The sequence below is a fragment of the Melanotaenia boesemani genome, chromosome 10 (assembly GCF_017639745.1).
Source record: "Melanotaenia boesemani isolate fMelBoe1 chromosome 10, fMelBoe1.pri, whole genome shotgun sequence".
NCBI classification, from domain to species: domain Eukaryota; kingdom Metazoa; phylum Chordata; class Actinopteri; order Atheriniformes; family Melanotaeniidae; genus Melanotaenia; species Melanotaenia boesemani.
The window spans coordinates 24,761,743-24,777,861 of NC_055691.1; the positions used below are offsets into that span (position 1 = coordinate 24,761,743).

General features: G+C 38.5%; 1 protein-coding gene across 1 annotated transcript; it reads left to right on the top strand.

Moving 5' to 3' along the window:
* Nucleotides 1-9,568: 9,568 nt before the first annotated feature.
* Nucleotides 9,569-13,264, top strand: ppp1r32 (protein phosphatase 1, regulatory subunit 32). Its single transcript, XM_041998064.1, is given in 9 exon segments — nucleotides 9,569-10,238; nucleotides 10,480-10,579; nucleotides 11,421-11,528; nucleotides 11,531-11,589; nucleotides 11,870-11,967; nucleotides 12,668-12,733; nucleotides 12,824-12,910; nucleotides 13,013-13,078; nucleotides 13,166-13,264. Coding segments are annotated over 9 exon segments (798 nt in total). The 5' UTR covers nucleotides 9,569-10,123.
* Nucleotides 13,265-16,119: the final 2,855 nt, after the last annotated feature.

The following is a 16,119-nucleotide window of genomic DNA, read 5'->3' on the forward strand; positions in this document are numbered from 1 at the left end:
AACTTGCCGTGGCCCACTTCTTCAACAAAGAGTGCTCTATCTTAAAACACACAATTGTGATGTGTACAATCTAATTTAATGTATTTATTTATGTATTTTTGCCAACTTTGTATAGTGTATAAATATCTATAAATATATGAAAAATGACAGTACTGTATAGATTTTAGCTGCCTGGTAAGGTTAATAGTATATACTTGGTAGACTAAAAGAAAAAGCGTAGAGCTGTTCAAAAGCCAGTTACTGAGAAAATGCTTTCTGTAAAACCTGGTGCCGCTGGCTCTTTTTATATTCTAAGTTTTGTTTCTGGTTTATTTTTTTATTATAGCCAGTGGGATCCAAAGTGTGTGTTCTTTTCGTCTGTTCGTTCAGTTTATTTGCTGTTTTTTTTGTTTCTGTTTTTTCTCAACAAGACACAGCTAGGTTCTGGCAGCCAGGAGAGTGCAGTGGAACGCAGACTGGAACCCTGTGCAGTAGTGTATGTGTGTGTTAGGTGTGTGTCCGTTCATGGTAGTAATAGTGCTCTCTGTGCAGTGCCTCCCTCCCCCCTCCTCTCTCTGATGTAGATTGTCATGTGGTGCAGTGTGAGTGTGTGTTAAGTTGCTGAACGACTGTGTTTGCTGAAGCTGGCAGATGCTGTCCTTCTCTCCGTGTGCATGTCTCCTTGTGTCCACTCTGTTTCTTCATTACAACACTTAGTTTTAATCCCCCACTAAGTATAGATTTCCACTTCCTCTGCTCGATTGTTCATTTACTCTTCCATTCTGATGGTAATGCACACACTAGAGTTTAATTTCCCAGTAATCCATTCTCCCTCATCTATCTGGGACTCTTTGTCCATTAGCATCTCCCATCCGCCACCCTTCACATGATTAGAGAGCACCTTGTTTTTATACAGAGCTCTGTGGACCAGAGAATGATTTAGCACAAAAAGGAGGGGATCCATGCAACTCATCCCAGATCACATGTCCTCCCACTACAAACTCCAAGGAGAAGGATAAAGTTAGGCTACTATTGTAGCCCTGGTTTGCTGAAAACTGAGTGAGGTATCTCACTATGGGAAGCGCCCTGTAGCATGACCAATCACTAAAACTCCATTATCACCAAGTCTGTCAAAAACAGACCAATTACATGCCTGACACGGGGGCTCCCATCCCCTTTTACAAGTACCTGCAGCCCTGTGTCAAACATTCTTATGCGTATTTCTTACACATGCCCATGCAAGAAGGGAGATACCTCATTCAGTTTACAGTAAACCAGGGTTACAATAGTAAACTAACGTTCCCTTTCAAACCTCGCTCAGTATCTCACTATTGGAGATGTAGCTCACTCCTGAATTGCATGCTCCAAAGTGTAACTCCTTGAATCATAAGCAAGTCGACACCACATGCCCACCGTGATGTTTGGTACATAGCTAAGGAACCACACTGAGGATTGAGAATGCAGTCACATCCAGGCAGTAATACCTGATAAAAGTGTGCAGAGACGCCCAGCTTGCAGCATCGCTGATATCTTACACAGAAATCCCTTTAAACAGGGCCCACAAGGTAGAAGTATTTTTCGTAAAAACATATGCAAGTTCTCAGGAGGTTGCAGGACACAAAGGTTACCCTTCCTGAACCCCTTAGTCCTATCCAAATAAATGCGTAAAATTCCTACCAGACAGAGAAAATTCAACCATTTATCACTCTTGTTAGCAAATGGTGGAGGATGAAAAAACTGCTACTACAATGAGGAGCACCTATAAGAGGTCTCCCTAACCTTGGGCAGAAAGACAGGGTTAGGACATGGCAAAACCTTTTCAAAATCTGGGTGGGGGGGGACTGATGTCAGGCATGTGAAGACAGAGTATGCATATGGTATGCTCATGCGCGTGTGACGTATGCAGAAATTAAGAAAAAGATCTCTTCTTTTGCTGATGTTAAAGCCAGCAAGAGATTAGTTTTAAGAAATAACACCTTTAAATCTGCATGTTTTAGAAGTAACCATACTTTAAAACACCTAAACAATAGGAATGGCTTGTTAACAAGCTTGCAAAGAACTTGATTTATTAATCTGAATCAAGTGTGTTGGAGTTGGAACACGTGTAAGACATGCAGGGCAATGGGTCCTGAGGACCTGGATTGAGAAACACTGATGATTAGGACTCAGATCCTATGATGGGACATAAGTCCTAATCACAGGCCGCATCCTACATGCTCCTTTCAGTAATCTCTTTATTAGGGCATGCTGACTAACAGGTGCATCACCAAAACCCACATGGCAGGCTGAAATAGCAGCCAAATAAACCTTAATGGTAGAGAAGGCATTCCCATCATTCAACAAATCTTGCAGGAAACATAACACATCTCCACACTGAAAGTAAATTATGTTCTTGTTATGATGCCATCTCTCAAAGTTGTGCCACTTGCCATCATTAAGAGAACACCTGGGTGGTGCTCTGGTGTTCTGAATTACCTTAATTACTTTCAACGGGAGACCAGAAGCATTTAGATTCATCCCTTTTCGTGCCAAGCCCAAAGAGCTCCTCGGGCTCAGTAGGAAGTGTTTCAGAGCTAGGAACACTGTTCATAACTCCTGGTAATTTATATGTGCAAGACAGAGCCCCAGGGGCCACATGCCATTGACGGCTCTCCTCTCGAACATGGCCCCCACCCTCTCAATGATGCATTCTTGTGGTCTCCTTCATAACTACCATTCCCAACATGACACCAGCAAAGAACACCTTTGGATCTTTCCAGTAACAGAAAGCCAGCAGACACTCGGAGGAGACTCTTACTCTCCATCTGAGATCGTGTATTGCATCCAGCTGCAGGGAAGACACCCAGCACTAAAAATCATGAATCATCAACAGTCTTGAGGAACGACTGATATTACCGAGGCTATCAGCCCCACAAGGTGCATGCAGGTTCTTAATGAGAAACAGCGAAACAGTCTGAAGTGTCGGTGAAATTATTCCACTCTCTCCACAGAAATGCCTGAAGGAAGACAGAGTTTAATACTCTGAGTAGGAACCAACCCAGTCAATGTACAGCCGGGCTGTCACCAGCTTACACACCCTGTGCAGATTGACCTTGCGGTTGGCCTGAAGGCAGTAGGCTGAACACCAATTCTGGTGGAGTTGCTTGGACACGATGCCTGTGCAGGAGGCAGTATAGCGTCTCCATTGTCATAATTGTTATTATCACTAAGGAGGTCCAAATTAACGTCCTCTTCATCTTCCACTCTGTAGCCAGCATCTTCCTAAGAATCAAGTAGTTGGTCAAATAGAGGAGAAACAGTCATATTGGGCTCTTTCACCATGTCCCCCCAGCAAATGCTTGTTGCAGGCTTGTAACCCAATTTAATGCTGGCTTCACAATGGCTTTTGAGGGCGCCAACACCTGCAGGCAACGTTGCAAGATCCAGGGGGCATATTGCAGCAGTGTTTGCAGGAGCTTGGTTCCACCAACAATGCCTAAACATGCATTACACCCAGGCGAGCGATGCAAAGAGCATTGGGGCTCTTCCCAGAGATGGTCAACCCACAAGCAACCGGACAAGGTCTGGACACAATGTCCTTCACCTTGCCTTCACTAAGGTTTCCCTAAGAGAAACTGGCAGTAGCCATTATGATGGCACAGTCCCAAGAGTTCATACTAACAGACAGAAAACCACAGACAAGCTAAACTTGCTGCCGGATAGATCTCAACAGGAGGTCAGCCACAACACAATAATAGCCACCCGTGTATTACACTATTTCTTGACTAAATAGAAGTATATCCTAAAACCTGTGTTCAGAAAGTACCTTGGCGGCTACGTTGGCAGACAGTTAAGTGGATAATCCAGAGTCAGGCTAGCTAAGCAATTCAAGTGATCTTCAAGAGAATGTCTGGCACTTATAAAGGGGGGTGGGTGCACCACTATTATTAGTGGTAATAGAGCTTCCTTGATTGGTTGCATCCACCAGAGGGCGCTTCCCATAGTGAGATACAGAGTGGGGTTTGCAAGAGAACTGTCAGCCTCTGCACACAAAATCACAAAGCAACCGTATTCAAAAGTCAAGCACGGGCATGAGATTCAAACCAATGATGTGGCAGCTTCACTGCAGCCTGTTTGTAGCAAAAAGCAAGAGAAAAAGCATCTTAAAGATTGGACCAACCACACAAAAAAGTAGGGATATGTGCATTTGTAGTGGACTAAGATTGCCCTCTCTTTCCTGCACCACATTTACTACTTAGTATTCCAACGTGTTGCTTGGTTGCTCTGTACATATCTGTGTAGTGCTTCTGTTAATGTCCCTGTAGTAGTATAGTAAAGGGTTCTTACTGGGCAGCCTCAACAGACGTCCTCTCCCTTCTGTCCTTGTCTCATTCCCTCAGAAACTTTAAACATTCCATCTGAACCTTGCAAACAAAACTTTAAAGATGATTGGATCTCATTGGGAAAAAAGTGAAGAAGGACTGAACCGCAGATGTTTCTACTGGAGCCATGAAAATAACCAAGACATCTTGGTCATGTCCTCTTGTGATCCTCAAACCCTTAAGTGGCAGCATACTAACTCTAATGACCTTCATGCATGACCTTCTGCTCCTTCAAACCCGCCTCCACTCTGACCTCACCTGACTCTAAGAGGTCAGTGCCTGGTTTGAGGGGCTGCTGAGAGGAAGAGAAGAGTGTGGTAGGGGAGGAGGTGGGAGAGCCCTGGAATGGAGCAGAGTGGCATGTTTCTTTGGTCGCACCTTGGGTCAGGATGGAAGGAACTGAGGACGTCTCAGGGTTTTGCCCAGTAGCACTTTGGTTTTGCGTTCCATGTTTTTTTTTTAGCCTCTCCTGTTTTTTGGCCGAGCAGACTGTGATCTTACTGGTTGATTTTCTTGTTCTCCTCCACTCATCAGTGTTTCAAAGTGTGTTGGGTGGATGGAGTCTTGGAGCTGAGCTCTGAATTTTGTTCCATATTAAAGAATCTTTTATACTAGGTCTGTGTCCAGAGACTCATTGATCTTATTATTATTGTTTTTATTTATTTATTATAAGGTTATTTGTTGAGCCATATTATTCCCACTTACTCTTGAGATATACCACATAGCAATAGCTTTATACCCTCTTTACATCTTATTCTATAACTAATAATAAAATGTCTGAACCTGAAATCTTTACTAGTTTAAATGTCAGTTTATCTCCATAAATGCCACCAGTTTGATGCAGACTCAAGTAACCCAACAACCATAAATTACCTATCAATTTTGTGCACATATTATGGGTCATTAGTGGATAACTACTCATTTGAATGTTCAACAGCTGTACTTACAGTGCTACTATGAGGGAGACCTCTTTGGCTGAAAAAAAATGGTGAAGTGTGAGTCACTGGATATCGAGCCTGCCAATCACCATATATTTCATGAAGCATTATCACAGTTTACATCACAGTATCTGTATGTTCCCAAAATCTCTAAACAGTTTTAATCTTATTTTCTTTATTTTAAAGGTTTTTAAGTGGTTTCAATAAAGCAAGTGACACCAGCTCCTCCTTTCACCATGGACAGTGACAAATGTAAACAAGCCGTTGTGATGTTATCTGCAGCTATGATGTAGTAATATTTGTTTTGTGCTAGAATACTAACAAGAAAACCGAGGCATGGAAAGCTGTCCTTTTTCCTAACAAAATTCTTCAGATGGCACTATTTGCCTCTGCATTCATGCTCTGTTAGTTTCTCGTGCCCAGTCTGCTAGTTCTAACTTATATATATTATAACTCAAAGATATTGATCTTTGAGGTCTAATTAATATTAGAAAGTTAGCACCATAAATGTTCAATGAGACTGAAAACTGTCACACATTAAACTGAGGCAACCATTCTCTTTACGCAAGTGAGGTATTGTTGTTTGGAATCAGGAGGGGGAACTTCCCAAACTCTTGGAAGCAAATAATGTAAGCCTTAGTGCCCAATATAAGGAAGCAGTCTTACATAACAATTAAAGGTGTTTTCACATACTAATAACAGTCGAGCATATCTTTCGATGCTTTCAGAATTTATGGCGCAGTTAGACCATCATTTTAATTCTAATTTAAAAATGCTAACGTAACATCTTTTGCCGAGAAAGGCGACAATTTTCAAAGTGTTTGCCTTTGAGGCCAATTAAAAATGTATAGTGTAAAACTTCTGCTCTAAGCTATACATTAGTCGGCATGAAAGAAAATTAATCCCACGGCTACATGTGATGGTCTGGAGAAACATTTCCTCTTATTTCAGGGATGATAATCTCATTAATTACCTACAGTGCTATTTGTACAGTTTGTTTCACTTCTAATATTTTGCCCTTCAGAGCAACAGTTGTGTTTTTCAAGTTCCACCTACCAGATGTCTTTGCATAAACATTTAAAGGCTTTCCAGAAGCATCAACATAATAGTAAAAAGAGCCTTTCGTTAATTTAATCTGTTTCTCATCATGTTACTGTGAACAGTCTGGCTTGTAAATGTCAGGAAATATTGTAGCTTTGCCTAGAAGTATCTTATTTTCTGCACAAACCCTCCTGGTCTCTCTCCGTACATGCACCAAAGTCAAGTGAAACTCAAAATGGAAAAAGATGACAGTGCAATTTACTCAAAACCGTGCATGCCAGATTTGCCTATTAAGTACAGAAGTCAAAAAAGAGGCAAGACAGAGATAAGACTCACAGCAGTGAGCTAGTGATGCAAAGAGAGCGCCTCTGAGGCCCAACACACAAAGGAGAGTATGGGTGACTGAGCTGTCTCTTTATGTCCTTAAACATTAATTCCATGCTATTTTATGGCAGACAAAGAAACAGGTTATTGAACTGACACAGAAACCCTTGAGAGTTGGCTCCCAGACAAACAGACTATCTAGAGCTGGGGAATAGACACAGTCGAGCCCCTGCAGACAGGGCCCAGGTTACGTCCCTCCCTGAACTAGAACAGACGGCTGCAGGCAAGCCAAGCGCATCATCTCGACGGGAGACCCTCGCTTACATCACCTCCATCTATTTTTAGAACAACTGCATCCACCTTCTTTCTTGATTTAGTCTTTTTTTTTTGTCCCAGCAAATGGCTGCAGAAAGTGCAGGTTTTTTTTTTTTCTCTACTGACATTATTTCCATGAAAACCTTCATCATAACTGATTCTTGCTACAAAGTAGTTATATTATGTGTGAAATATGCAGATGGAGAACAAATATAGATTGCTTTGTTGCCAGGATGAACAATCAGAGGAGAGCTGAGAGTCTCCAGGTTTTCATTTAATACAGAGGAAAGCAGGTGCTTCCATCAGTTTCCCATTCTGACCGTCACACTGAAGTTGTTTTAATAAGTCACATCATCTTGAGTAATCTTTGACTGGAATGAAAATAGGCACCCAGTCTAATCCTGCTGTGTGAATCCCTGTGAATTTATAATTAGAAATGTCAATAATGTGCATGTTGTGTTTAAGAGAAAAGAAAGAGGAAATGAGCCTGTCAGTTTCAATGATGCAGGCGTTTCCCTGTAGTTATTTTTCAGAGAAGATGAACAGTTCAGAACTTGAAATGACAGCATGTCAAACAAGAAAGGCTGTGCAATGTACAAGCAGTAGCTCGGTAAAAACAGGCTCTACCAGCTGCCAGTATTGGACAGATGGAAGGAAAGAAGCAGGAAGTGATGTAGCAGAGGTGAAGAAGCAGCGTGAGTCTAAGGAAATTAGATGACAAGAGAAGAAATGGGAGGTGAGAATTAAAGGAGAGGTGTGGAAGTGGTGTGACCATGAGCAGCTTGTCATAGAAAAAGAAAAAAAGATCAAGTTAGATATTATATTGCAGCTCATTCTGAATACCGCATCTCTATAAAACAGTGCAGGAAATTATAGCCGAGGTATAAGAGCATGTGGGTTCAGAAGTACAAAACAGGGGTATGACATTCATTAATTATGACTTTGGTTAAATAAAACAGTCCCCTTGATTAAACATTAATTAGTAAAAATATTAATCTATGGATGTTTACGGTGAATCAGCGATGATGCATTTCATCCGTGTCCTAAACACACTGGATGTGCTAAATATCCTAAGCATTAAATTGAGATGCCCATGTCGATTTGTGTGTGGATGTGTATGTGTTGTTCAGAATTTTTCAACTGCAAACAGCAGTGGATGATGACTCTTGTCTTGGATGGACATTTTTTATCAAGATGTCATGCAAATTTCAAGCCATCCATCATTTTTATATAACGCTTGACTGAAGTCAGAGCTATGGTGGCATCACAATGCCATCCTGTGGCCACATGGAGGAGCTGTCAAGGCAGTTTGAAATCTTACAATCTGTGTAAGATAAGAACAGAATTTTACATAAAAAACACAATCAAGTTTTCTTTTTAAATGACATATTAAAATCCCTAACTTTAACCAAAAGGGTGAAAAATACTAAATTAAATTAACAGATGGGACCACACTGGAGATGTTGGGCCACATTTAGTGAAAAGAAAAAGAGCAATAATACCTTCCAATTGTCAAGCAAAGTGGTGGAGGAGGGATGGACCTGGGTACCTTGCAGTCAGAATCAAACATGACTATCTCTGTATCCTAAAGTATTCCAGAGTCAAACCTGGGAACCTCCCTCTGATATGTAAAGTTTGCTGAAGCAAAATAGAATTAATGCAACTGGGCCCAATTATAATCTAGAGTTTAATCTGACTGAAATGAGGCAGAACCTTAAGAGAGCTGAATAAACAAACACCTGCAAACATTAATAAACATAAGCAACACTTTAGAAAAAGAAGTGAGCCAAAATTTCCCCACAACAGTGTAAGAGACTGATATCTTCATACTGTATACTTCAAGTTAATGAGGGAAAGATACAAGTTATAATAGCAAAAGTTTGGTCAAACATAGTTCATAAACATAATGTAGAATAAAAAATATATATAAATTGGAAAGTAGATAATGTATTCATATGTGTTTAGGACGAAATATGAAACAAAGATTAGAAATTTAATTTTCCACCTGAGTCACTATCACCTGAGTGTGTTAATCTATGTTTGCAGAGGAGTTTAAATATAAAGGTGAAGGTGCTGATGAATGACTGAAACACCTTCCAGCACTGACTGGTACTTTGCTGAATCCTCAAACAAAACCCCACTGAACAAAAGCATGCTACTCTCATTGTGGAAGCACTGTGTGTAAGTACTTAAGAGGGAAACGAGTATGTATCTGTATTAAGTACTGTAAAAAGGTTCAATTTGAAAGTGATTTCTTTTCATGGTAGATTTTCTGCAACTCAAACTTTGCACTCTAAAGCTGCCTTTTTAAACCATCACAATTACTCATCAGGACAATTATTTAATCTCTAATCCTTTAATCTCCCAAGAAATCTTAGAATTTGGTTAAGACTGCCTCCTTCCTGAAGTCCCACAGGGCATATTTTATCTATGTATGTATAGGTAATTAATAACTCTATCTATGCTCTAATAATTTCCAGTATTTGTTTGTGTCTATGTTTGATTTGTACCCATGGAAACCAAATCTAATATGATCTAGTTTAAAATCCATTTTGCAGTTTACATTTGAATGCCTCTAATTAACTAGTGCTGTTCATATAATAAAAGGCTGCAGTCTACAATGTTTTGTGTCATTACAATACAGCAGAAAAGTAGCTTGATATTAAACAAAATGCAGGCAACAAAAGAGGGACCTTAACAAAATTCCCCTGTTAGATAACATTAAACTCATGAGTAGCAGCACTTCACTCTTGAGAAGACATGCTTTGCCCTTGTGTTGAATATCCTAGCAACAGAGATCTGTTTACTTACACAATCAGCACAACACAAAAAGCAACAAACAACCTGCAGGTATGGCCTGGGAGAAAGTTAAGTTTATCTCTATGCAGAAAATTTAATTTCATGAGGTCATTTATATTCAGAGCAAATATTCCAAATAAGGATGTTACTCTCCTCACTCCCACTGCATTTGATAGAGAGAACATTTTTATTTCCTACACACTGCTGTCAGATATTAAGCTAATTTTCAGTCTGTTTCACTGTCACACCTGAAAATAACACCATGTTTTCTGCCTTTATTTGTGATTACGGCAGTACCCACATGCCTGCAGGATCTTTTCTATCCATCACTGTTGTCAAAGAAGGTTTCCATTACAGCAGTCACAGATGGCTGAGCAGAAGAAGATTGTCATGCCGACTGTTGGAGCAACTGGCGGAAGACAACTGAGCAGCAATGAAATCTACAATGAGTCTTATAGGGAGTCTAATGGTGGAAGTACAGGTAAGTTAACATGTTAACAGGTAAACCCATGTGGGCCCCTAAGCAAGGCCCTTAACCCCCCCCCAACTTATCCCCAGGCATGAAAATATGGGTAAAACGGACAACCCAATTTCCTAGTTGGGATTAATATAGTAGAAATATATGTTGTTTTTATTATGAAGGTGACAGGAAACAGTTTTTATAGCATTGTTGAAAGTCAGATTTAGATTTTGACAGTCAGATTTTGGTTCTATAGTCTCAGACAGGATGACTGGACATGCCAGTGGGACAGATTTGACATCAAACCAAAGACCAGCTGCATACAAGCCCAGTTTGAACCTCACTGACAGCCCTCAGTTTGGGTAAGTGTCAAGCTGACACCTAATGCAAAATTTTCAACTAAGATGTGTATCAAACATATGAAACTAACTAATCTCTCCCTCTTAACCCCTACCCTGACCAAGAATAAGCACTCACATGCTCCCATGGTCATGACTCACATCAGATACAGACAGAAAATATCTCGAGGGTCAAATGTTGTTAATATCTGACTACAGGCATATGTGTTCAATGCAAACATGCAAATCCACAGCATGAGCGAATGCAATGGTACAAAAAGTTAGAGTTGTTACAACAAAGACGGATAAAGTCCATATTTATGTATTTATTTGTTTATTTATTATCACTCACCTATCCCATTGTTTCTTATTTCAATGCAGGGTCACAGAGCTGCTGTCATCCACTTCTAATAATTTCTTATACATTTCCTTAACCCCAGAAATTTACCTTCTTTTGATTTTGAAAATTTACATATCAGAAAACAGGAATGATGTAGTCTTTAGCAGATCGAAACATGATGTGAATTAAAGCTCTATTAGATTAGCAACAACTAATTGCCCTCCTAAATTCATAAATACAGTACAAACGTATAACATATCTCACATGCTCCTTCTTCATTTGGGATTGGCTTTTTTTTAATAAATAATGTCATAATATGGTGTTATTGTTGTTCATATGAACCTAGAATGGACCAGATGACATTATATCGAGTATATTTCCTGAAAGATAAGATGTCAGAAACTGGGTTTTTACATGACTGTTAGTTGTAAAAAGGTGAGAATAAGTGATCTTACTATAATCACTGAATGATAAATTTCCAGGCAACCGTGAATGAATGAATGTTAAGTATTACTTTAAGCTCAGGTGTGTTGTTTATGTTTCCATGCTCTCATTATCCAACAGTTTCTTGTCTCAAACTGAACAAGACAATCAGCTTCACGCTCACTCGGGATTTTTGCCAAACCTTATTAACAAACCCACAAACTTCCATCCGCTCTGGAGTCATTCAACAACAGCACCTGTGGAGAAAAGGGTACTTCAAAGTTTGACAATGGATAAAGACAACACTTGTTAATGCTCAGTGACATACATAAACTGTTTTCATGAATATGTTTCTGCAGACTGAATACCAAAGCATGTTTGTTTCCCATCCTCTCACAGCAACAGGTATAAACTAAGTAAAGTTTATTTAAAGTATTTAATACTAATATTGCAAATATATACAAGGTCGATACTTAAAAAACTAAATCAGTAAATAAAATGCAGGATGACCATTGCTTAAAAATTAATTAACATGATTGTTTGGGCTGCAGTTCTTCCAGACCAGGTGATGGGTTCAAAACCAAAGACAGGTTTCACTGAGGGGACAGACCTGCAGTTATACACCTTCAAGGAGAAAACCAGCAACACAGTGAGTGTTGTTTACTAAGGTTGCATCTGAGGATGTCCTGTGTTTGTATTTCTATGTTTGATATTTCTCATTTTTACCAAAATCCTTTAAGTTGTTATAATATCAAAGGCAGATATTTAAATCTCGTGTTGCAGGTACATAATTTGATTTCAAGTGTCGTCTATAAGAGGTTTTAATAATTCATTATACAAAAGCAACAATTTTTTCTTCTGTTTGTTCATTATTAAATTCACTTTCTGTCTGAAATGCTCTGTTTCAGCCACAATCTCCTCATAGCCTAAGTTTTTCTTCAACTTCAGATTGGTGCAAGTCCTGTAAAAGAGTCTACATAAGTCACTCAGGCCAGATGGAGCATTTTTGTTGTACAAAAGTCAATGTCACATTTATTCAGAACTCCAAAACCCCAGTTGCTGCTTTTTTAAACAGTGTTGATTGAAAGCAGATGTTACTGGATCTCCAGTTGTACGAGCCAACAAACCTTGAAAATATTCACTTTAATTAAAACTAATGCAAGACAGAAAAGAAGGAAGAAAATATATGTTCGAAGAATAACTGAATGTTTCATGGACCATCTGTCATTTTTGTAAATGATGGATTATATTTGACTGTTTATTAGGTGTTTTAAATGCTATAATCACATTTGGTCATTATATGTTTTTATTAGATGTTGTAACTGTTTAAAGTGTTGGCCAACATTCAGGTGGAACCTCATCAGATTTACAGCTCCATGATGAAGACTGATTTCATTCCTCTACCTCTTCAGCAGGTTGAGCCACACTGATTATAGGTTCATTCATTTTAAAGAAAAATGGATAATTTTGTTTAAGAATCTTATGTTTGTTCTGCTGTGTTTGAGAGTACGGAGGTGATACCTGGCCTGTGCAGCCGATCATGTCGAGAATCAGGATACACACGAGGAGTCGTCGCTCCTTTTGCTTGGCCAGTTAGTTATAACTCACCTTCATCAATCCTTTGTTTTATTTTGTTTTATTCATTTATTGTGAGTAAAGTACAAAAATATACATTATCCTCTATCATTTCCCAGAGCTCTCTCCTGCCATCACCCCAGACTAAAAGCAGTGCACCAACTGTGAAGACCACTGGAAAAAGGGTCACACTTTTTTTCTTCCTTTAATAGATATCATCTCTGTTTTGGGCGTCATTTACACTCCTTGCTATTGTCTCAATATGCTTTTAGGAACCCACTGGATTTCTTCAAAATGTTCCAAGAAATCAAGTTTTCCCTAAAACACCTTTTGAGTTGTCACACTTTATTACACATTATCAAATCACGTAAGTGTGTTTGGTACTTTTAGTGGTCATAGAACAATCATTCAGATGCCTTCTGTAGTGAAAGTGGCAAAATAAATAAATAAAAATTAAACTTGACAAATTTAATAGAGCTTACTTAAACCTAATTTTGTGTCATCGTGTGTGCTAAATGTAAATGTGCAGTCTACAAAGCAACCAGGAATTTAAATAGTAAAATACAGTTAATACAGTAAAAAAAAAAAAAACATTAGGCATCCATCTCTGCAATGTAATATAGTCAAAGTTTAGTGTCAAATTAAAGACTAAACACAATTTCCTAAATTATCTTTTACTACATACTATTGTATAAATGTACTTTCCACTATAGGGTGGATATTAAAAAGAAAAATATTCAATGACAAGACATTTATATTTCTAGGTTTTGTCATCCTGGTGATTTGAACAATCGAAATTCTGCTGACCCTGCCGGCATCATCAGTGCTAAAAAGAGCAGCAGCTACCATCGTCACAACCAGGACAGGTAAGGTACACTCATGTTGTTGCATACATGACAACCATCAGGCACACAACTAAGACTCACAAGATACGTTTTGATTCCACAGGTTCATCCTTTAGAGTTAGACCTTCCCACACCTTTGATGTCACCTGCATGGCTCCCCTTCATAGAAATAAAGGTCCTTGTTATTGCATCACTGTCTATCAATGTCAGTATGAGTCAAAACACTTGGTTTTCTGGGAGAAGCATTTGAGGATTTTGTGTTATTACAGTTGTGTTGTTTTATCAAAACTTTACTTTGTTCTTGAGATCCCTGTTTGAACTGAAAAGCTGCCTGTCAGTCAGCGGTGTGACTTTGTCTTTCAACACCTCACTGTCACCCCCCTACCCCCCTAAAGACCTCATACTAAAACATTTGGATTTTTCTTACCATTATTTCATGGGTCGGGCCTTTATAGGTTAAAATTGATTGAGTCCTTTGTTTGTTTTCTTTTTTTTAAATCTGCAAATATACTGCGTTTTCTTTCATTAATTTTGATGGTCTAGCAGGGATCACTCCAGACCTCTTGAGTCAGTGTCCTGCAGGTTTTCATTGCATCCCTGCTGCCACAAACCTGGTTCAAATGAAATAGTTCTCCAACAGCTTGTTGTCAAAGTCTGTGCCAGACTCTTAACAACCCACTATTTGAGTCAGGTGTGCTGCAGTATGGACATATTGAAAACCTGCAGGACACTTGCTCAAGAGATCCGGAGTTGGCGATCCCTGGAAGGTTTCAGGTGTTAATTTGGCACAGAAAGCATTCAAATATGCACTAAGACATTTTTTTAGTATTTAACAAGCAAGAAATTGTTTGATTGAGAAAATGACTGAAAATGTATTCACTCAAAAATAAGTCTTCGATTAAACTTCACTGATAATATAATTGAGGTTTGTGAAATACAAAAATGAAACACAACAGTGAAGAACATGAGCACAATCACATAATACAGCATATAATTGTAAAAAAGTCCCTTAAACTAAATTAAATGAATATAATGTATAATGTAAAGTGGTGTCTTTATCCAATTTATAAAGTGGTATAAGATTTTACCCCCGAATAAAGAACCAAAGAGCTAAACCTGTATTGTGAGCGTGGTTAAACTTAAAACTGCATGAGCATACACAATGAAAATTTTAGCCTTTTAGCATTAGCAAATCATTTTAAGGCATTGTTGTGCCTCAGAATAATAAAAACAAAGCTCCTGTGATAGCTAGAAATAACAGCTATGACAATGAGAAATGTCTTTTTAAAAAGGACATCTTTCTGCAACACTAATAACCAGTCAGTCTGTAATGGGTACAATTTTCAACTGCAGCTTTACATATATCATACATATATAGGGTTGTATGTAAAAATGATTGTGTTTTACATTTACCCAACAAGGTCAAAAAAAGAGCTTGTGAAAAGACAATGGATCTGACCTCTTGTCTCAAACTGTCAAAACATGTAGATAAGCTACTCCAGTAATCCACCATACACATTACCAAGAAATCATTAACATCGGAAAGAATTTTGTTTTTATCAAATTTATCTATGATATTTCACATCAAATTGAAGAGTTGTAAAAAAGAAAGCACTATCTCTGTTTATTGTAATATTTTACTTATGAGAAATTAAAACTCAAATGAAGCATATTAAAATTGTTTGTGATTAGCAGCACATGGCTGTCCTCTTTAATCATATAAAAACACACTGAGTTTTCTCACTCTGCTTTTTTAATTTAGCTGAGTTTTTGTTAATCAAATCATGTCATGACATAATATGACAAATTTGACCTAGTTTTAAGACCTAAGGCCACATGATTTTTCTTTATATCCTGAAGCATCAAAGCTTAAAACTTAGTTATTACACAATTGTAAAAAGGTGAGTTTGTTTTTTTTAATACATGTTCAGATCTCGCTGTTTCTCCTCTTTATTAAAAAACAGTGAACACAACGGATCCTCAAACTCGGGTGTGTTGTTTTTATTTCTTGACTCTTGTTTTCTGACTTTCTTGTCTCGAACTTAATGGCGCCACCAGCCTCACACCAGCTCTAATTGCTCTGGACCTTTGCCAAACCTGATTAACAAACCCACAGACAACAGCTTCCATCAGCTCAGGAGTCAATCAAAAACACCGCCTGTGGAGAAAAAGCTTCCTCCTGTCAATGCTGAGTGACATTCATAAATGGTTTTCACATGTTTCTGGGGACTGAATACCAAGACACATTTGTGTCCCATCCTCTCACATTAACATGTAAAGACTAAATAAAGTTTATTCAAACCATTTATAACATTACAAACATGTACAAGATCTACAATAAAAAAAAAAAAAAAAAAACTAAATCAATTAATAAAATGCAC